A 24,274-nucleotide genomic window follows, 5' to 3' on the forward strand; every position below is an offset into this window, starting at 1 on the left:
TCTGTTCAGCAAGGGTAATATTAATAGTGCAGTGAAAACAGAACTGTATGGATCTGCTGTCTTTGTTCCTTTGCTAATCTTGGATATTTTTCTTTTTGGTCTCAAGATGCTGGAATAAACATGCTTTTGGATGTAAGAAGACATCCGATTCAGTATTCCTTAATTAATGAAATCTTTTTAAAAGCATCCCAATATCCTTAGGATGTCTTGGAGCACCTGGACAGAATGAGCAAAGAGCTTACTGTGCTTATTTAAAAATTCCTGTTCATAGCACAACTAACTGAAGTATTCTAATCAGCTGTCAGGCAGGCAGGTCTCCCCATAGCTTTTGGACAGCCCCAAGGCTCACAGAGAGATGGTGGAGAGGGTCAGGTTGACAGATTGTTTTTGCTGTCTTAACGAGTGCAAATGAACTGATTTTGCTGAAAAATCTCTCCGGATTATGACAGACAAAACATCTTTCACAACATGATATGTTTTCAGTGGGCAGCTCTGGTTTCTTCATGTAGAGATTGCCGATCCAGTTTGCGTGTTCTAGTATATTCCTATTTAATTTTTTGCCATGGTGACTCATCATCCTCAGCAATTCCCTGAAAACACAAACAGAAGAGCTCAGAAAGCAAAGGCAGAATATGTGGGGTTTTTGGGTTTTTTTTTGTTTTTGCCTAGGGTGTCCAGTGGTAGAGGTTGACACATCAACTCCTGAGTCATTTTGTCTATTTGGTCAATTCCTCTTTTGTAATGAGCATGAATATATGATACAAAATCTTCATACTATGTGCTCATTCCCTTTATGTTCATTTATATGCTTCTACAACCCCTGAAGAGCCTTCCAGGCCACTTACCACAGTCCATAAGTCCATAACTATTCCAACCTTGGTTGACATCCATTTACACACAAAGTATATGAGCAGGTAAACCAACCAAAGCACTGACCATCGGGAAGAATTTCTCTTTCCAGTGTTTTTTGGGGCTGTCCCTGAATGAGCCACAATAGAGTTGCTGTCCACTTTCAGCTGACACCCATATACCAAGCCAAACTATCCATAAACCAAGCTTATTTTCCCCCCTTTAGTCATTCATTTGGGATCTGCCATATTGTTCATAGGTATGAGTAGAAGGAAGAATACTATTATTATAGAGAAGAATACTATTATTATAGAGGTGGATGCTCTTAATACAGGCTGCTATAAAAAACAAACATAGACTGGGTAGGTAGCTTAAACAACAAACACTTATTTCTCACATTTCTGGAGACTAAGAGGTCCAAGAACAAGGCTCCAGAAGATTTGGTGTCTGACATCTAGGTTCCAGGTTCGTAGATAAGCTATGTTCTCTTTAGATCCTCACATAGCAGAGAAATTGAGCTCTCGATTCTTTATCTCCTCATAAAGGCACATACCCCCTTGTAGGGTCTCTGTTCCCCAAACCCCATCCAAATTTCATTTTAATCATTTCCCAAAGTTCCCACCTCCAAATACCATCACACTGGTGGTTAGGCTTCAACAGATGAGTTTTAGGAGGATACAAACATTCAGTCCATAATAGATGCTGTGGGGAGTCCTGGCCTACCTGCTCATGTGTCTTATGTGGGCTCTCCGGTCCTGCTTGTGCTTGATACCAGATGTACCACCTCCATCTGACGCTGAACTACTCTGGGCCTGCCCAGCCTGATGACTGGGGTTGATAGGACCCAGCCCATAACGAGCAATGAGCTGTATGGTCATGTGGCACCCTACACTGAGGGGACCCATCTCCACCAGGGCCTAGTACCATGTCAGGAGGTGTTTTTCCAAAAGCGTATAATTCTCTTCTGAAGATGACATAGCCTCCTCTGGAAACCCAGGGGCCTGCGTTAAGATTCTCTCAGTGGCACAAACTCCACTCAGTTTCTTTCGTCACCACTGATACCTACAACACTTGTGGCCCAAGTGGCGGTGTGATTGCTTGCCTGTCATCTTGGAGCTGCTTCAGAGTCCTCTACTGCCCTAAGCTTAGATCCTTTTACATTACTGGCTTTATGGCATGGAGTTCTATTTCTGTATGTGGAATGTAGCCAGTTAGCCATCACGTTTCCTTTTTTGTGGTAGGATGTGCCAGACACACTAATTTGGAGGGCACGTTTCAGTATGTTCTTAACCTCTGGGTCCCTAAAAATTTTATGACTATGTCAAGACTTTGGATTTTTTCAAGGTCCATATCCTACCCCATGGGACACATATCTCTTACAAGATCTTCTGTACGCTAGGCAGCGCTTGCTCATTGACCCCTATAAATATAGTATCATTGATAAAATCAGTCAATGTGACATTCTGTAGAATGTCCAGATGATCAGATTTCTTTGGTATGTTTTGACAAAAGGCAGTAGAGTTATTCCTGGCTAGCACTCTAAATTAATATTTTTGTCTGATCCATGTGAATAAAAATGGCTTCTGATACTCTTTCCTGATTAAGATAGAAATAATGTATTTGTGTTGCTCCAGGAAGAGTATGTCCCTGGGCAAGGTAGCTCTCTATAGCTGAGGCAGACCCTGAGGTGGTGAGAGCTAGAGGTGACCTCTGACTATATCCCCTGAGGCTGGGTGATAAGTCCTTTGTGGGTAAAGTCACGAAGAGACTTTTTATTGGTATTGTTGTTTTACAAGTAGTTGCAGAACTAAGTTTAATATTTTTTAATTTTGTATTATTTAAAAAAAATTTTTTTAAGCAATGGCTGAGAGCTAGAACTGAGACATAGGATTACCTTTCTACTTTTGTATATTACCTGTATATATAAATCCAGACATACCTCTTTATTTCCCTATCTGTAAGCTTAGTTTAACTTTTTCCCCCTAAGTTTATTTATTTATTTTGAGAGAGAGAGAGAGAGAGAGAGAGAATGAATGAGTGGGGTGGGGGGGGCAGAGAGAGAAGGGGACAGAAGATCCGAAGCCGGCTCTGCATTGCCAGCAGAGAGCCTGATGTGGGGCTCAAACTCATGAACCATAAGATTATAACCTGAGACAAAGTTGGATGCTTAACCAACTTAGTCACCCAGGCACCCCTTAGGTTAACTTTTTGAACAATACATATTTTTCTTCATTATATGAGTTGAAATCTTTACAGGCAATCTTTCAGTCCCTATAAACATCTGAGTTACAAGAGCCTCTTCTGGGATCCTTAAATTGGATGGCCCAACCCACAGTTACTGCCATTTCCCTGTTGCCTACAGTGAGCACACAAAATAAGAATCCATTAAAACAGAACCTGTTTTGTGCGTCATCCTCACACAAGCAGGTGGTGAGTAATTTTGTCCTGTTGTGGAGAGGGGGCATAAAGACACGAAAGCCAAAACTAAATTGATTTCAGTATCGTATTGTATTCATGGGGTCTTGACATCCATTTTTTGTCAGAGTGATTTTTTAAAAATATGCTATATTGATGATACCATTTCTTAAAATTCTTCAGAGGTTTCTTATTATCTTTGGAAGAAAGTACAAAGCCCTCAACATGGTCAACAAGGCCCAAGCATGATCTGACCTCTGGCCACCTTTCCCAGCTGAGAGAGGCACCAGAGATACATGAGTGAGCCTATAGAACTGGAGAAAGAAATGTGCTTTAGGCACATGATTACACAAATGACCACTTAATTACGTTATGAGAATTACTGAAATGATTTCTGTGTGTTTGTTTTGGTTTTGGTTTTTGATAGCCTGTTGTAAAAGCAGGTGCAATCTTTCCCGCCTCAGCAAGGCATTGTTTTATGTCATTATTTCAATTCTTTTATTTTTTTTGGAGGCGGGGGGGGGGGGGCGGGGCACAAGAACATTATTATATCTGTGGGTTCAGCTTTGTTCAGTTACCGGTGACATCTACCAAAATCTAGCAATGTCGCTAGAGCCCCATCCTTAGCAGTGAGGTTCATTCTCAGGAGCCAGTTCCTGTTTGTTTTGTGGGTACTAAGCTGTTGCTTTCCCCCCTGAGGTATGTCTGGTGGGCAAGGCTAGAATGCAGCTTGTTCTTTTGTCTGCAGTCCAGCTCTACTGGTGTCCGGCCCTGAGCCCCACACCACTTAAATGGAAGCCAAGTGACCCACAAAATACACACTGGTTAGTTCCCCAGCTCTGGCTGTCACTGTGCCCCTCCTTGGGCCTTTCCCAGGAATGCTTTGTGCTTCAAGCTGGTCAGGATCCTCTGGAACTATGATAGTACCTTGACAGCTTCAGCAGTGGCTACTGCCACAGCTCCCCTCATATTGGATCACTTGAATAAAGACCATTTTCTGCTTTCTTGGACAGCCACTCCTCAACCTTTTCAAATGGATGAACCATGCAGGGAAATTAAACCTTAGGCCCTGGCTCCTGTTTTCCTCAATGTCCAGATTTATTACTCTGTTTTGGGGCTTGGGCTTTGACACATATTTAAGAAGTTAGATTTCCAAAAAACAACAACAACAACAAAAAACACCCCACCTCCATTCTGTCCTTTAGAAAGGACAGCAGAGGGTGGGGCTGAGGGTAGGATAGAGTAGGAAAACAGCTTACATTCACTGCCTTGGCGAAAGAGGAGACTGATGATAAAAAAAAGGCAAGGAGGCAGGCAGAAAGAGAGGATAGCAGACATGTCTTCCCTAATGTTTTGCCCTTCCCCAGTCGTCATTCTGTGCTGGATTCCATGCTAGTGAAGCTGGCTTGGATACTCACACTTAGATCCCACACTATTGATTCACTTAGGGCTGTGTGCCAGTTTTCTCTTTCAGCCCATACAAAACTAATCAAATTAATGGATGCTGCTGCTGGTTCTCATCAAATGCCATTAAAATATAACTCTTTCATGAATAATTCTAAGCATTGACTCAAAGCAATTGATTACAAGAACTACGTTGCTCAAATGGGAGGAATAATTGATGTTTTCAACATGTAAATAGGTTTCTAAGGAATTCTGAGATACAAGTTACAGAAGTACAGCTATAATCACAGTTTTAGAGCTTCTGACTTATGTTTATTTTCTAATTTTGGCTTTCAGAGAACAACATGTAAAATCCTGCAAAATGGTTTCATCATCTCTCTACACTCTGTTTAGTTCTGCCTGTGGATTCCTTGAGTGCTTGGAGTCTTCCCTCCTAGAGCTACAATTTCACAAAATTATGTAGAGCAGGGTAGTATATTTCTTTTTTGAAAGGTCTGGTATCTTAGGATACATGGTTGATGATTATGCAACTGTCTACCCAGTCAATCACAGTCAACTCACCCATGCAAATCTGTAGTAGAAGCATTGAGCAGTCGGATGAGAATATAGCACCTCTGTTTCAGGAATTAGACTGGTGGACTTCCAGCTGCCACTCTAATTTGCTGCTCTTTGTTTTAATCATCTCTCATTCTTTGTCCTGGTTTGGCTCTTGGTACCTGTCTTGAGACTCCCATACTTGAGGAAGAATTTGTGTGCATTTTTTCTGATTCAATTGTAACACTCCTTTTTAATTAGGTTTTTAAAATTTGCTATCCTTACCCCTTTTGGGTGGTTAATTTTCTGTTTCAACTTGAGTGGGCCATGGGTACCCAGATTAAACATTGTATGTGTGTATGTCTTTGGAGGTGTTTCCAGATGACATTTGCGCTGGAATTGGTGAACTCAGTAAAGTAGACTGCCCTCCCAATGTGGTTGGGTATCATCCAATCCACTGAGGGCCTGAAAAGAACAAAAGGCAAAAGAAGGAGGAATTTGGTCCTTTTTTTCCACCTGCCTCACTGTTGAGCTGGGCCATGTCATTTTCTTCTGTCCTTGGATTGAGATTTGTTTTATTGGTTCCCTTGGTTTTCAGGCCTTCAGACTCAGACTGAATTTCCTGGGTTTAGTGCTTGCAGAGGGCAGATGTGGGACCTCTTTGCCTCAATTATCTCATGAGACAGTTCCTCATAATAATCTTCATATATATCTGTATTTATCTGTATCTCCTGTATCTATATCTACACATCCTATTGGTTCTGATTCTCTAGAGAGCCCTGATTAATATGTCCCCCATTCCCCATATTGAATGTAAGTAATGATCCTGCCTCCTGCTTAACTTCAAGGATTTGATTGGTATAGTCCATTCCCTTACAACATTTATCATGGAGAGGATCAGAGAATTTGAGCATATTCTACTTAAATTAGACAATTCTAAGTACATTTCCTCCCTCTTTAGATAGTTATTCATTCAAATTTTATTGAGTTAGAAACAATGATAAAAGATAATTAATGTGTGATTCTTCTCCCCACCTCAGTTCATCCTTATAGGCAGAATCAAGAACATTATAATCTAATACAAATACAGACATACAACCATATAGAAAAAAAGAATGTTAAAGATACTATAATAGATAAAACGTAGGTCATATAGGCACACAATAAAGGGGTAGGCAGTTCTATGTTGGAAGATGAAGAAAGACCTAATAAAAGGTGATATTTGAGTTTATCCTGGTGGTCATGATGGAAAAGGGAGATTCTAAACAAAAGATAATGAACAAAAGCAGAATTAAATGGGATAGAGACTTTTTAGAAGAGCAGAAAGTAGTTGAACATTGCTGGGTGATTAGAACCCATTGGGCATGGGAAAACAAAACAATACAGAAGTCAGATAGAGTCTTGAGTATCAGATAGGATTTTGCATTTTATCAATAATCCCCAAATTGATGTTTGTTAGGGAATTACCCACGGAACTCTTAAAACTCAGCTCAACTTCAGTTTTTTCCTAAGCCCACTGAGTTAGAACTTCCCGGTGTGAGACCTGGTTGGGTGTATATTATGTAAATGGTCCTCTCATTAGAAGTTGCCCAAATTGCCTTGACCTTTATGGTCATAGAGCTGAATGACATATTCTACCATACCTTGCCAGAATTCTGGCCAATGCAATGCAAAAAATGACATATGTCCCTACCGGATATGTTCCTCAAACTTGTAGGATCTTCCTGACCTTCTCTCCTTCCTCATCAGCCAGCTAGATACACAGAACACTAAGATCCCAGAAAGTCAAGGAACCACTTGTTGAACTGTGTCTGAAACACCAAGTCACTGAATGGAAAGCCACCCAGTGGACACTCAGTTCAGTTGCAACATGAGCAAGAAAGGATATTTTATTGTTAGCCCACTGGGAATTTGGAGTTGTAGACAATATTATTAAAAACCACTGGTGAGCTATTTTATGGCAGTGACAGAATGTACTTCCATAACGTAAAATATGTTTCTAGCAGATAAAATGCTGGTTGTGATTTGCATTTGTATATCGTAGGGCAAGAGAATGGTCATCCATTCTAAAGAAGAGTGTTTTGTTCCCTATGATGCTGGTTTGTACTAAAACAAACTATTCAAATGCCATAGCATCACATCTCCAAATGCAAAAATAATTCGTAAAGATTCATGTAAAACAGAAATGCTAAACTGCTCTCAATAAATTAAAGATGTGTTTATTGTAAATCTTTATTTCATGGATGAGGCCAACAGTCTGTCAATGTATAATTTCCCCCATCATCTAGTAATGAATAAGTACTTGTATGTTCTTCCGATTACCAAATAAAAACAATGAGTTCATCTCCCAGTTGGAATTTGAAAAAAACAAAAAAACAAAAAAACACTGGTGAGCAACAAGTGGTCACTGAAAGACTGAAGTTACATGATCAGATTTAGACTCTAGAAAGATTGTTCTGATAAAAGTATAGAAAATGGATTGTACTGGACAAGGTGAGAGTCAAGAAGACCAGTTAAGACCACACTGCAGGTGTTTTAGGAAGAAGGATGGATCTCTGCATGGCAGTAAGTAATAATGACAGAGAGGAGAGTAGACCCATGAGACACAAAGTAGGTACAGTCTATCTCCACTGGAGACATTGGATATGCAAATAAAAGAGCCTCTCAGTTTTTTGGCATATTAGAAACTAAATACTGTTGTTCAAATTCAAGAACACTATAATTTGTTCAAAGGAAATTTTATAGTAATTTCATTATTATCAAATCTGAGTAGTAATTTTTAGAATAGTAATTGTCTTTCCTGAATTGGTTATTGCTCTTTGTTTCATCTTACACATTTTGTTTCAGACAAGAGTGACTGTTTTTAAGTGCTGACCTTTTCCAGTGTTGTTAGGTTGAAGTCAACTGGACTATCCAGATAAAATAAGGTATTCAAAGCACTAAGTCTGTAAGCTGAGTAAAAAACCAGGATACTGTTTTAAAGTATCATTCTATAAATGACTATGCTGTGGCTAAGGTGTTGCCTGGATTCCATGGTATATAAGGTAGATTCTTCCTAAAAGGCAAGGCTGGAGTGACACCCTGATTTAGAATGGCTTCCTTGACTACATCCAATCACAGGTGAGAAGATCCTGAAGTGCAGGGGCTCAGGTGTGCATGTCGGCTCTCATTGAAATGCTGAAGACACTTCAGGATTTATGAAATGTGGTGGATTACTGGCACGATGAGAAAGCCCTGATAAGAGAAGCTGGTAAGGCAATCATGAAAGGAAGGAAATAATTTAAGAATGCTAGAGCAGAGAAAATCTTGATGAATAGGTTTGGCCCAGCAGCTCCAAGGGATTATGGCCATTGATTTCAGACATCTTAGCCACTTGCTTTAAACTAAGGAATCTGAACTTCTGTTAAAACTGAAATGCGTTAACATTGAGGCTTGTAGAGTTCAAAACAATTACAGAGAGACAAATTGGGAGCAAACAGCCCAACCATGTTCAATGGCAGCATTGGCCTGGAGCTGCTGATGAAGGTAAACTAATGGGCGCTATTGAAAGGTGGGCACTAAGGTGACTGGTGCCCCACACCTTCGATAGTACCTCACATCTGCACAACTTAACTTCAGTTCACAGAATTCTTGCACATACAGTTTTAGTTCAAACTCTTCAAAACTGTGAGGTATTCCCATTTGGGGAATGAGAACCTAAGGCTTATAGTATTCAAGGGACATGTTTTTCAAAGCCAGTGCTTGTCCTGTCACAATACCGTTTGCTCACCTTTATAAAGGTTTTTAAAAATAATAAATTTCAGATGGCTTCTTCAAAATATAGTTACTTCTAGATCCCATATTTGAATTGTGCTTTCTAAATCTGTCCATCAATGCATCATTTTTTTTTCTTGTTTGAATATTCATATCTATTGGTGTGTTCAAAACATGCAGAGGTCAATTCTTTCCTCTCCTAGGAAAGTGAAATCAGGAAATAAACCAATTCCAACACTGGAAATTATGTCAGGACAAATCGGTGTTGTGGTTTTATAAGTGTAGTTTAAATCAGAACACCTGGAAACGAACTGAATGCTTCTGTCATTTAATTCAACCTTATCTGTTTCAATCATAAGATAGAACTTGTAAATTGCATCAAGACACCTGTTAGAAATTATTTAACTTAGATTCTTGAGATAAAAGAATTGCTAGAAATCAGGCATCTGAATGGTTTTACAAGGTTCCCCAGGTCATTCTCACCAAAGATACTGTTTGAAATGGATACTGTAGTTTGAATGGATCTTAATTAAGGATTATAGTGGAAAATAATGGGATTTGGAGTTACACACATCTGAGTTCAAATCTTATGTCTGTATTTGCCAGCCTTGTGACCTTGGGCAAGCTAATAAACCTCTCTGAGCCTTAGTTTTTAGCAATTGTAAAAAAATTAACCATATTTACCTTCCGTGGTTTATATGAGGATTAAATGTGTAATTTGTTTGCATATAGAAAATACTCAAAATGGTAGTCTTATTATTATGAGGAATGAGCAATGCTCTGGATAGAGTGAAAACAATTCATTAGGGCGAGAAGCATCTATAAATTTGTTTTGTTAATGTAGTTGTCAATGATAAATTGGAGTGGTCCTTCTTAATCATGCAGATAAGTCCTCAAAAAGTTTAGTAGTACAATTATTTGGTGTGAAGGAACTTAAGACCTTATGAAAAATCTTTTGGAGGATAGAGGTAAGAAATAAACCTATGAGTTATATGTTATTGATTGATTTTATTTATTTTTTGAGAGGGAGAGAAAGAGGGTGAGCGCGGGAGGGGCAGAGAGAGGGAAAGAGGATCTGAATCAGGATCTGCCCTGGTAGCAGAGAGCCAGTTGTGGGGCTCAAACTCATGAACCCCAAGATCATGACCTGAGCCAAGGCCAAAAGGCCAACCTACTGAGCCACCCAGGTGCTCCTTATATGTGTTTTATATTCTCTGAGTAAAATAATGGATTCCTCACAATTAAAATAATATCTGTGCTATATTATACATATTAAAGTAGTAATAATACTTTGTTTTACTAAAATTTTCAGAATGTTTATCATAAAGCATCTGCAAGGCATTTTTGTTTACAATATGTCAACTTTGCTGCCATCTTTGTTCTTCTATCAAGGATGTTCTAGTCTCTCTAAATTTTTAAGTGTAGATTTTTGTCTTTCTCTTCTCACATTGCCCACTATGCCCACACCCACCTCTATTGTTTGTTTCATGGACCCCATGTCCCCTCTCCCAGGTCTCACCATATTTCCTGGACAGACACAGAGTAACATGAGTGGTAGAATGTTTAAGAAATCAACCAACCAACCAACCTTTTGTGTAACCCCCTCAGTTATGTTGAAACATCTTCTTGAGTCCTCTTAGGACTCTTATTAGGTAGAAGTAGTGGACTCACAATAACTTTATGCTGAAGTTCCTTTTACAAAGGTTTCCATCCCCTTGCCAGAGTTTTAAAGCCCACTCACACTAAAACTACCATTTTTTATTTCCCAGATGTCATGGCAAGAACTTCCATCATGTTCCACTATCTGCCTAATCTTCTCTTTCCAATATAAATATCTAGCTCTTTTTCCAGTTATCTTTAACAAGAGTGACTTGTGAGCTACAAATACTACATCTAAACTTCTCTAGTTGTTCAGATTACAGTTCAGTTCTAGTCCAGTATAAACAGTAGAAGCCAAAATTTATGACCTTGATTCTCTTATCCATACCAGTTCCCATTAATCAGAACCCTATGCACACAAATATGTTTAAAATAAAAATTTGGATAAATCAAAAAAGTGCCAGTTTGTTGCAAAACTAATTGACTTGTTTTCCCCATCTTAAAGATGGGATTAGCTAATAGGTTAGAGTTGAATTCTGAGGGGCAAAATTTCTGATTTCTGGAGGAAATCAGGCAAGATAGAATAGTGAGCCATCCCAGTCTGAGGTTGGGAAAACACCATTAAAAGCCCAATACCCAGGTTGTGGTTGCATAGCCAAGAGTTTTAATTTAAAATAGGAATCAGTTCAGAGTGAGGACAGATAGGTAATAAGCAATTATGGAGTGCTAAGGTCTTAGTCAAATGTCAGATTATTCCGTTGGCATCATGAGTCATCAGTTACAGAGACAGCTAAGAGGAAGTTCTCTTCCCATGTTTCATATTGAGTTGGGTTGGTGATCCACAGGGTAGGCAAATAATGTATTGGAATTGCTTATGGTGGCCAGTGGTGAAATATGACAACAGTATTGACTCCCATCCTCAAATGTGAGTGTGTATGTTGCACAACTACTTTCCATTGTACTGTCAGCCAGTAGTGCTTGTGGGAATGACCTGATGGAAATCTGATGAAAAGTAAAAGGAGATTTTGTGCCTGGCTGGCTCTTCGGGCAAATGGAAAAGAAATAATTCTTAAGATTTCTAATAGGATTCACTGGTAATCTCAGCTGTGCTATAATATAAGTGAACATGATAAGTGGCCACCATGGGGAGAGTATGAGATAACTAAGTATGGTTATATAATACAAATGAGCATGTGGTGATGAGATTTATGTCTAGGCATATATTATCAGGCATAAATTCATAGTGTTTATTTAATTTTCCATTTAAACTACTAATGAAGTACTCTATAATGTAGGATACTAAAATTGTGCCAAATTAGTGCAAATTCTGCACTGCATGAAAGAAAATACTGTAATTACTGAACAGTAGAAATATAATTGTTTATAGTCCTTAAGCATCACTGCAATTAAGGCATCACATTTGTTATGCTTTCTTTAGAATCTGCAGTTAGTGGTTTTTTAATCCTTTTTTTTTAACCCTTTATTTTCTGGGTTTACTACTTTTTTTTTTTTTTTTTTTTCCGTAATGCCCTTGATAGTCCAAAAGGTCTGGTATTCAAAAAGCACTAGTACATGTGCTTTTGACTTTCATTAGATTTTATTTGATTTGCTAATCTTTACTTGGTATAAATGCAAATATGGTGTACTAAAAGAGGTAGCAGAATAAGGAAGGAGACCCATGGGTAGATAAATAGGTCAAGATTGATATACACAACTATTGGAAGCCTTCAAAGGTTTGGATCCTATTAAAATGCCATTGCTGAAAAAAAAAAATGCCATTACTGGTAATTACTCTATTTGTTACTAAAACTTAGGGAAACTTTAAAGATACATTTTCATGTCAGCTGATAGCCACCTTCTCTAGTCAGTCCCTACACTAGGATACACGTAAGCATAGTGCTGTTATTTTTTCTATCTTCTGCGAATTAGATTACCTCATTGAACCACTTTTTCCTTAATACCTACCTAAAAATTATCAAATAATATTTTCATAAGGACTATATACTGCTAATAAACACCCACTTTCTATAAATCAACTTCCTTCTTCAGTCTATAAGACACTAACTTTCAGGATAATATATATATTTTATATATATATATATTTATAGAACAGTGAGTGTATATAAATATATGAGTCTATGTGTGTGTGTGTGTGTTCTCCTAGAGTCAAAAGTTCAATGTTTTATGCTATGTAAATTTGGTAATGGCCAATGTTACCACATTGGCCAAGCAAGAACATGGTAAGTTTCTTTAAACAGTATGGTCAGTGGGTTACTATAGTGAGCTTGATCTCTGCATTTTTAGTTTCAGAGATACTTATAATTCTAAGTTGCACCATACATAGCTATTAAAGGTAAATGAAACAGCAGGGGCATGGTTCTAATTGCTTAGTAAACAATTGTAGGAAAGTGTTTATTAAAGCTGGCTCTCAAGTGACAGATAAATACATAGTTCTATCACACATGCTAAATTCAGCATGCTGCAAGCTTAAAAGCAGATAGATCAAAACAAGAGATATTTTAAAAATCATAAAGACAAAATACAGTTATGTCAGTATGTGACAGGAGAATAATTTTGCCTTAAAAGTCATCTCCCCAACCCCCTGAAGAACATGCAACCACAATTTATGGAACAAAATTAAAAGCAAGTTGGGTATGTTCCATTTTTTAACTCATCTGGCATCAAGTTAAAATTAAATGGGCTGTTGTTAAATTAATATACAAATGAATCCATTATAAACAAAAAACTACATCACAGATTCACTGATGTATAATTCATATTTATTAATGTATGATGTTTAATTCTTAAAAAAAAACAAAAAACACACAAAACAAGCTACTAAACAGATTCTTTCATGCACTTCTTTTTCTACCTCACAAGGTTCTGCTGCATAACTTTTAGAGGAGTTCCCTTATTCAGGGTTGGCATATGTTGTTCAATTTTCATTGTCCAGAGCCATATTTACAGAAAGATGTACAAATATTGTAGATAGTAGGCTGTACAACCTTCACATGATTAAAACTTCAGTTCCTTGGTTTTCTAGAGCTTTGTGTAAATGCCAATAAGTTTGAGAGTTCATCCAACTGTGCCTCTTAACCTTTGTTCCCATAGGTGAAGGGCAGGATTTTTAATCAAGTAGCAATTTATCTTTAATTAGGAAAACATAATTAGGTATTATCATCTAATTGCAATTACTGGTTGGAGAAAGTCACATTTCACAAGTAGTGACCCATGCTGGATTATCGTTCTCCTATTACTGAATTTTGAATCTGTATTTGTATTTGGCAGATAGCCAATACAAATTCAAAGGCAATCACCATGCCTCTCTGCAATCCTGCTGTCAGAGTCATCAACTCCACTGCTGAATAGGTAAAAGAGATACTTCCTAAGCCACATATTGGCTAGATCTGTTTCCTGCTAAGACATCAAGTGTAGATCAAAAATAATTGTATACAAAAAAAAAAAAAAAACACCCCATGTGAAGTAGGTTAGAGAACTGTTCCACACTTCATTTCTGGTACAGTTAAAAACAGTTTAATGTCTCAAGGCACCACTATGGTTGAACATCAGATACACGGGTAATCAGCTAATCTTCTACTATGCTGTAAAGTCAGTAAATAGCTTGTGCAATTGTGAAAAGCAATCTCTAAAGGACTGTTAGATATACAGTAGGCACGTAGATTATAATACAAATAGAAAACAATGAGTCCTAGAAAAAGCATGTTGAGCACCGTTGTGGCATTGTTTGTGTTTCTTTACCTAACACTACGTAAACTTTACATTTACAAAAGGAAAGACTAACTTTTTAAAGTTACACTCAAGGTTGCTTTTTGTGCTGTCTCCAAGTGAATCTAGTTCGTAGGTGTACTTTTAGAAGTTGTTGGATCTGGATCGGCTTCTGTCCCACTGGTAGATTCATTCAAGTGTGAGCTTAAGTTTTCTGACGTTAGGTGGGAAGACTTGTAGACAATCTCGTTGAAATCAGACCTGATGCAAACCAAAGGAGGGTCATTCAGTGGGTCTTCCACTGAGGCCTGTGTGTTCTCTCGAGTGATCCCCATGTCCTTGCTATGTTCTGACGGTGATTTTCTTTTCATGCGAGTATAAGTTTTGTCTTGATTCTCCATGCCTTGCTCATTTTTCAAAAACCGTCCAAAGAACCAAATGAAGAATCCAAACCACACAAAAGCTATTAAACTCGGAACAAAAGCCAGACACTTGACATCAAGGCTAGCCCCTATGAACCTGCTGTGTAAGAACATATCTCCCTCAACATATGTTTTATTAGTCCGAGGGTTAGTGTGATTGGACCTCCATTCCCAGGAAAGTTTGGTTCTGTTCAAATCCTTTAAACTTTCAGAGTCTTTCACTGTGTATATCTTCTGCCCTGGGCCTATATACTGTCCGTACTCATGAGGCTTATAAAATATCTGGTTCTTCCACATATTAAGATCCAAAATCAGGACAAGAAAGATAATTCCATAGTTAAACCATTTACCTGCATTAAAAAAAGAAATACCGCATATTAGTCAAAGACCTATAAAACTGCAATAGGGTTTTTTCCCCAATAAAATGGAGATAATGGTATAATAGTATAAATTGTTCATGTCTTAGACCTGTTAGCATTTTTTTGAGAGTGCTATGCTGCCATTAAGTGAATTGGCAAAGGATATTTCCTAAATGTATTCTAGACCACATGAGAATGTAACTGTAGGTCCCAGAGTCAATAATTTATGCTATTTATACTAACCAGATTAAGCTGCCTTGTTTTGTAGGTACCACAGCCATACTCAAATTTGGTTCCATGTAGGTTATTCTCTAGAATATCTCAATTAATATTTAAAAAACAAAGTTCTAATTAAATTCTTAGAAAAGTCTAACATCTGATTGAACATCTCTTACAGTTTTATAATTGTGTCTAGACAAGAAATCATTTTGCAATGCAAACACAGCAGTATATCAATTGAATTCACATTGCTGTTTGTAGGTGACCTGTTGATTAAACCGTTAGTTGATGTGACTCAGATCAATAATTCTTGAGCATTCATTTCAAGACTTTAAAAATAATTGCATCAAATCTCATTGAACAGAATCCATTTATCAGACATATAAATACAACCAAAGCCAATAAACTGCTTTAGAAGAGATGATTTGGAGAGATTGTAACCGCTATAATTTCTTTGTAGTATTTAAAATTCTCATGCAAATAAGACATTGTTTAGAGGCATATTATCTATGATATCCCTACATCTGCAAATGAAAAAGAACATAGGGAAATTTTCAAGGGATACTAGATTCCATTATAATTTTATTATAATCACAATTTATTGCAAGCTTTACAATATCAAGTATATCATGATATAGTAATACCTTATAGGTTTGCTGTAGCAAAATAGGTGATACATTTTGCTATCACCTATAGCAAACAGGTGCTATATTGCTATATATAGCAATATATATATTGCTTTAGTTCCAAAAGCTCCAAAAGCTTTAGTTATAAATGTTATATATAGTATGTCAAATGTTTTTATTTTGTATCTGAAGATAACAGTATTGAACATGATTAAGTTACTGCTTCACAAGATTATAGAGCTCTTGGGACAAAAGAGAGACAGAATCTTGGGCAAACTTATTAAACCATTCTAATGAATTTTTGCAGTATGTATTCTAAATTTTTTTTTCAACGTTTTTTATTTATTTTTGGGACAGAGAGAGACAGAGCATGAACGGGGGAGGGGCAGAGAGAGAGGGAGACACAGAATCGGAAACAGGCTCCAGGCTCCGAGCCATCAGCCCAGAGCCTGACGCAGGGCTCGAACTCACGGACCGCGAGATCGTGACCTGGCTGAAGTCGGACGCTTAACCGACTGCGCCACCCAGGCGCCCCTAAAGCTGTTAGTATTTCATAAGATAATTAGATGCTAAACGCAGTGCCTGGTACATAATAGAAACTAAGTAATTGTTACTGTTATGAACATGAAAGCCTTGCCTAAGACATGATACTGTCTGCATTTGCATAGGAAGGTACAACTTCTTCTCTATCAAGAGAATTTATCTAAACTATCTGAAGGGAAATTATAACTCTGCCAGTCCTGAAATTGTTCAACTATACAATTGTTAAAGTCTTTGTAGTGGAAACTCTTGCCCAAATGATTTATTTTGCATACCCACACTAGAGAGTAAGTTGAAACATTGGGAATGTTGTTTGCACATATGATAAACTATTTATAACATCTGGCACTGCTAAGCTCTAACCACTCCTGCTCTCCTGGAGTCATAGCCAAAACTAAAAGAGATTCTCACTAAGAATCAACCATAAAATGAGTAAAGAAAGCTCAAGCTAGTGAAATTCAATCAAATACAAAGGTAAGCAGCATTATCAAACATTTATTGTGCTCATAATAGACTCTGTTTTAGGATACCTTAGTAGATGCTGAGGACATACATTTTTGCCTTACAGGGGGGAACTCATTATCTTGTTAGGGTAATAGAACAGTGGCATCAACAGATAAATAGTAGGAAGAGGCCACATTTGTGAGGCACCAACTGAGTGTTACAAATGGTAAACACTGAAGATGTTGGGAAAATGTAATGAAGACTGAGGGCTAATTTCTGCAGAAAGGATTTTTGTAGTTCATGTGGTCCTGAAAGGGAAAGAAGGACAGAGAATAGCCTGGAAAATGTTGCATTTCTTTAGTTTATGTTTTTATTATGCTGCAAATAGAATAGCATACAGGAAAAGATCAGGTGATACTAAAGAGGAGAGAGAAAGAAAGTAATGGGGAATACTGTAGGAAGAGAAAACAGGAGAGGAATGAGAGGCAAGTGAATTAAAAAGTTCTGAGGTTCTTGGGGCTCCTGGGTGGCTCAGTCAGTTAAAGGTCCAGCTTCGGCTCAGATCATGATCTCATGGTTCATGGGTTTGAGCCCCTCGTCGGGCTCTATGCTGACAGTTCAGAGCCTGGAGCCTGCTTTGGATTCTGTGTCTCCCTCTTTGCCCCTCCCTCCCTCTCCCTCTCTCTCAAAAATAACACTTAATAACATTAAAAAAAAAGTTCTGAGGTTCTCATCACTATCAATGAGGCAATAGTTTGTAGCTTCCATGAAAGCAAGTTGAGAGAGGGGCTTTGGGTGCTTCTCTGTTGCAGCGGATTCATACCTACTCTCTTGCTGTAAACTACATATGCTGATGGTGAGGAAGAATTTTTATGACTGACCATCACCTTGACTCACAAAGGTCCCTTGGAGAAACTTGTACTCTCTCTCTAAGTCATTGTTATTGATGCAAGAATAAGGCAGTCCCTCATAAAGTGGGCCCTGTATCTAGGGTATCAGAAACCAGTGATAAGTACTGTCACAAAATCAGGGAGAAGAAAGGATGCTCACTGAGCTTGGGGAATGGTGCTTTTCTGGTGGGAAAAGATGCTCAGAGAATGTCAATAAAGAAGGGAAAAGATAACATCGGAGCATAAAAATTGTACACTGACCAAACTAGTAAGAAACCCTCAGGATAGGAGGAGCTCTCCCCCACACTTTCTACACTATTGTTCCACCACCTAAGTTGAATGGTGCACTGGGTCACTTTGACAACCAAACTTTAAAGAATCACTTTATTTTATTTATCATGTGATCTGGAGCCTGAAAATTTAGATGGGACAGAGGAGGAACAAATTAGAAATGTGTTTTCTGACATCAGCTAATGGGTATCATCACCCCGCTCTAACACATCTTTCCTGATCCTTGAGACAGAAAACCACAGTCAAAAACTGCAGGCTGGAAATCAGCAGATGAAGATCTCATTCTAATATGAAAATAATACAACCTTGGGTTACCTGTTTAACCTCTCCAGGCCTCAGTAATTTTATTTTCAAATTGAGGAAACTGAACCAGATGACTTCCAGTTTTATGATTCTGTCCTTCACCCACCACCCCGAATCCTTCTAGTTAGTAGCTATTCAATTTTTAATTCTGTGAAATGGAGAATGATACCAACATAACGATCTCGAGGGATTATTCTGAGGATAAAGTAAGTTTATATCTGAAAGTCCTCTGAAATCTGTTAAATTTGCCAGAAATGTAGGGGAGTATTTTTTCTACAGTTTCCTTCCTTTATATCTTCAATCCAGTTAATATAGGATCTTGGTGATATAGGGACAGAAGAGCATGTAAGGGTTTGTAACAAAGATATATCCTAAAGGTGATCAAATGTTTCAGTTTGGATAAAACAGCATGAATCACTGAGCTATAACTGGCCCCATTATCTAAGAGGACTAAGTGTATAGTTACATGTAAACATGCTTTGTGAATCAGCATATTTCATATGTTGAAAATTCTTAGCAACTGGTAATTTGTCTACAACTTGCAGGAGAATGGTCCAGAGATAGGTCAACTATATACAAAAATTTTGAGGCTAAAGAACAGGAACCTGTCTCCAAGTCTCCCGCACAGCAGAGTGGCCGTGTTGGGGTGGGGAAGTGCAGAAGGGAGAGAACAGAGTGAGGCAGGCTTCCTACTGACATCACGTTTCCTTTCTTTTCTTTTGTGGATGTAGCACTGTCTCTACCTCTCCTGCCCCCAAGCATCCCCCCCCCCCCCCCCCCGCCCGCCACTGTCAAAGCCAGTCAGCTGAAACTTGCAGCTGGTAAAAATGCACAAGCAGTGGCTTTTCCTACTTTGTTTGTTTCCCGTCCACATAACATAACCGCTGGTCCACTTACACATTTACGCAGTGGAAGGATATTCATTTTTTGCTAACATCCTTCCTTCTATTTTCCCACATAGTGTTTTGTTACTTTTGTAATGCGTTTTCTCCTCTTTAAAAAATTACTTTTGCCCTGTGATATGTGGCGAACCAGTAAGGAAAACAGCTTACTTGTCACACAAGACAGCTCAACCCCACTGTTCTTGTCTATAAAGTGAGGGAGCTGAGCTATATGACCCTACAGGTTTCTCCCCAGCCCTAAACATCTCTTTGATAAGTCTGTGAAATAAACATCACCTAAACCTTAACATTTTATGATGGGCCAGGAAATCTCACCATTAGAGCAAAAAAGATGGAATCCACAAATTTTCATGCAGAGAAAGCTTTCCTTAAAAAAAAAATGTATATTCTGAGAAACACTGTTTACCATAAAAAATAAATCTGAGTCCCTGAAATGACCCACATGGAAAGGGGATCAGACACAAAAAGGAAAATAAGTGATCTCTTGCCATTTCCCAAGTGTGTTGTTGTGAATGTACAGTCAACCATAACAAGAGCCTTGGTATTTCAGCATTAATCATAGGAGAGATTTTGCATTTCCCCCTGTTGTTTCAACTACATAACATAATGTAAATCACCAAGGAGGGAGGGTAAGAATCCATACATTATTTCTATTAATCTCCTTGCTGAAATCTCTCACTGTCTCCTTTAATGAGAAATCACTGCATGGTGTTGGTGGGATTACCTCTTTCTTGCATTTTGTGCCTTTAATGAATCCTACTGATTGCCAAAAATGATATTATAATGGTAATTTTATCTTTTCACATTGTGGGAGATTACAGAATTCTGGGCTAGTTGGTTTTAAAAGGATTCTTCACTAAATATCACTATCACTTAGCATAGGAAATGACAATTTGGGGGAAAATGTTTTTTCAACTAAGGAAAAAATAGTGTAAAGTGCTGATATTTCCACCATATAATATGTACTAAATTAGATGACCATTAGACTCTTGAGATTAGGGGTTTATATAATAAACCTTGCATTAGTCAAATATGCAATTATATTAATTTTTTCTTAACTCAGTAAAGTTGCCAGTTAGCATTGAGACTGAGCTGTGCCATAGGCACCTTCATTCCAAATGGGTGCTACCACTGGGCTAGACTCTGGCATCCAGTGCAGATATATGAAATAGTCATGCTCCACAAAGCCTTCAAAATCCTTTATGGGATAACAAGCAACCAAGGCCTTGAAAAAGATAAATTTTGGATAATTAAAGAAATAGCAGCTTGCTGTAACAGGCTTCTTGGCCAGATCAATGTCCTCCCATTGCAGACATGAGCAGTGATAACAGGTCTCACTGACTTAGCATCTCTTTAAGTAACCCCTTTAAGCACCTGTGCCCTCACACCCTAGGTAATTTAGGGATATCTGGGAACCACATTAAGTGCTTGGGCCATGAGAAGAACATTTAGTAAATTGAAGATATTTACTAATTTATCAATTAATAAGAGTTAATTTGAGTTAGCAAAGTAAGGTCTTAAGACTTAAAAGCAAATGAATATAGTTTCTCTAAGTGCCTCTCTTGTCTTTGTCACCTCCTAAGTGGGAGACTATTCCTTTGAGGACATAATCCAGTAATAGGGGTAGAAATTCGCTATGATAAAAGCAGAAGTAAAAGGCCATGGGGTTATACTAAATTAAGTGACTATTAGACTCTTGAGATTAGGAATTATGTCATGTTCATTTCTGTATTGCCTAGATCCCGGCTTAGTTTTAGACACATATTAATTCAGAAAACGTCTGTTAACCAATAGGTAAACTGTGAGATAATTTGTACAGAAAAATACAAGAAGTAAAGTTACAGTCTTTCAAATCAAATACATGTGTCACAGTGATCTGGTAAATTCTGGGATACTGCTAAAATCAGATATAATCTGGAAAATTGGGAAAAGAAAATATTCATATCTCAAAGAGTATATATAATTCATTATATATTTCAAGCCTCTCTTCTGGCTGTAAAGACAATTCCTGAAGAACATGTAAGTTTTATCACAGATGTCCTCATATATGCATAAATGAAGGCAGGACATCTCAATTTGGAGACAGCAGGCTAGCTCAGGGGCAGCAAGGGCTGACAGGCCATGGGCAAAAAAGCAACCCTGGCCTTGAAGAAGATGAGTTTTGGACAAATAAAAGGAATTGCTGCTTTATGTAGAAGTAAACATAGTTAACTCTTAGAGCTGTCTAAATGTGTTGAAAATAGAAACTGCTTCAGGAAAGGTTTAGAAAACTTCACAACTGAGATAATAGCAAGAGATCCTTGTGTACTTTGGATAAATTCATGATCTTTAGAGACTGTCATGGTGAACAGGATGCATCACATTTCCCTATAACAAGCCCCTTGTTAATTTTGTGAGACAGAATATTCTGGATGAACCACTGGCCTGCCCTCCCCAGCACTTCCCATGATCTGACTGACACAGGAGAGCTCTTTAAAAAACAATCTCTGGGAACTCATTTGCCAGAAATCATGTGCCTATGGAAATAGAAACAGAGGGGTTTTATTCATTATCTTCCACATTGTCGCCATTGTAAAGCACCTGTGCCCTCACACCGCTCAGGAAACTGAAATAGAACACAGACGCTATGGAGGTTTGTTTACTTCTACATTTTCCATTTTTGCCGAAAGGGTTCCCGTGGGCATCATCGTGCCAACAGTGTGAATTCTCTCCTCACAGATGCACAGGCCTTCCTTCTGGCCTTTCCCCCGACCCCCTCCTAATTCACTCAGATGATGGCCACCAACGGGACACTTCCTTTGTCTGGCTGGGATGACAGATGGCAGAGCTTCCACCGGGATTGGCATTAATAGGACTCAGAGGAGCTTCCGAGAGCGAATTGAGAGGCCATTCCTCTCTCGCCTCCGGAGACTTAGTACCTCATATTTTGAATCCATCTTTGCACTCACCTTATAGGTAAAAGGGAAGAGGCCAGAGGAGACAGTGGCATGGTTGCAGTTAGCATTTATGTTTAAGAGAGCAACAATGGGCTTGGGCTAAAAGCATCGATGTGACCTAATCACTAACCACGTATCCTCTTTGTTCTGGAAGTCCAAATTCCCAGAAAAAATATTTGAACACACCCTTGGATAGAGAGGATTTATTTTTATAAGCTGCAGCCCAGCTTGTGAAATGAAAGCTCCTACACACTGCAGCAAACCATCTGTCAAGGGGGCTCCAGATGAGCTAAACAGATGCAACAATTCAAGTCATTTCTGAAATGCATGAAGACAACTAGCATGGAGTCAGGATTAGATAATACCCAAATCCTAAATGCTTTTAAAATGCCAATGGGAACTCATCAGTGTCAGATAACCCTCTCCATACAGAGCTCGTCATTGGGAGACATTTTTTTTCCCATTCTTAGCATTCTCCTTCTTGACTCAGAACAGTGGATAACAGTAGAGCATTCAGAATAGTGGATAAATAATAAAAGAGCCCTCTCTCAGGCTACCTAATGTTTTTGAATTAAACAAGAAACATGAATTCTGGATGGATGAAAGGAAAAGCTTCAGGTAAAAGGAGTGAGAGTTTACTAGTGCTTACCAAATGGCAAACGGTGTCTAAAATGCCTTGTGCATATTAATTTAAATCTCACAACAACCGTATGGGATATGTACCTCACTGTCCCCATTGAACAGATGAGAAAACTGAGCCTCTAAGAGGTAAGGAACTTGACAAGGGAAGTGCCATCAGTCAATGGCAGAGCTGGAGTCTAGGCAGCAAACCTTTACATTCCATTTTCTCAGCATGCCTTGAACATTATTTCTAGATCAAGAAATGACAGTTGAGGCCATGGTGGCACCATCTCTGAACCCCAGAAAAGAGTCACACAGACTCTTCTAGTGCACAACAAACACAGGCAGAGAAAGCAACAGATGGAGCTGTCTGGGGGTCCATAGGATCCCTTCCTATCCCTGACTTTAGCTTCCTCTGTGGTCACCCAGGTGTTTCCCGACATAGCCTATTTTGGGACCTCTTTTCTTGACCCCAGGTCTGAACTTTCCAGCTCCTGGCAGGACTGTATCCTGTGCCCTTCTTATTAGCACCCCACTCTATGGAATTTTCATTGTCCTTTGGCTTTTGATCTTAAGAGTTGCATGTGAAAATAAATTAAAGCTGAGATGAGAGGAACTGTGACTGTAGCAAGTGTTTCTCAGCAGCAGCGTTTCTCAAAGAGGGGTCCTCTGGCAGCCTGCATCGGCATTATTGGAGGTGCTTGAAGTTCCAGGCTCCAACTCCTACCTCAGGCATCGGGCTCTGCGTGTGCAGCTGAGGGATCTTTTTAACAAGCTCTCCACGTGATTCTCACACACACTGAAATTTGAGAACCACTGATGGATATAGAGAGTTTTATGCTTAATAACCCAGAGATACTACTCTATTTGCTTATCAAGAAAGGCACTGAGTTTCCCTACCAAAAGAAGCAGAACCTGGAGGAGCTGATCAAGTTAGTGTTTGCAGTTGACTTGGGCATTTGCAGGCTACTGACTATTGAGCATATTAAAACACAATATGTACCATGCTTTGGAAATTTTATCTAGGTTTCCCCAGAAACCATTTTCTTACAAAGCAAGATAAAGTAACTGGCCTTTCACAGGAGACTAGCTGCTACTTCAGAGTGTCCTCAGCAACATCTTCAGCAATTAACAGAACAAAGAGAGTAACATAACAAGAGGGGAAAAGTTCAGACTATCTTCAGCCTCCAAACCTGCCATGATTTTCCTAGAAGTTTTTTATCACGGATCTGGGGAGGCACATGATCATCCTACCACAAACTGGATCCGTGATAAAAACTTCTAGTTTTAACTATCTAGTTTATGGTGGAGCCCTTCACCCCAAAGTCCACATGTACCCTATTTTATTTTGGATCTAAACTCCAGAATCCTCAAAGGTCTTACGGCAGGTCCAGGCACTCAATCATTTGCACAGCCGGTCTCCTGTCTCTGGGAGATAATC

The 24,274-nt window shown here is 38.6% G+C and overlaps 1 protein-coding gene across 6 annotated transcripts in view; it reads right to left on the reverse strand.

Moving 5' to 3' along the window:
• Positions 1-356: 356 nt before the first annotated feature.
• TMEM117 (transmembrane protein 117) overlaps positions 357-24,274 on the reverse strand; it is a 483,464-nt gene continuing 459,546 nt past the window's right edge. For 5 of the 6 annotated variants that reach the window (XM_019419099.2, XM_019419100.2, XM_019419101.2 and 2 more), the window contains one exon: positions 13,318-15,052. In XM_019419099.2, the coding sequence (XP_019274644.1) occupies positions 14,406-15,052 (647 nt within the window). In that variant the 3' untranslated portion in view covers positions 13,318-14,405. Of the gene's footprint in view, positions 591-13,317; positions 15,053-24,274 lie in introns of those variants that run through there. The other variant, XM_053895726.1, reaches the window with a different exon arrangement.

This window comes from Panthera pardus, unplaced genomic scaffold (assembly GCF_024362965.1).
Source record: "Panthera pardus isolate Hobbes unplaced genomic scaffold, ASM2436296v1 HiC_scaffold_6, whole genome shotgun sequence".
Lineage (NCBI taxonomy): Eukaryota > Metazoa > Chordata > Mammalia > Carnivora > Felidae > Panthera > Panthera pardus.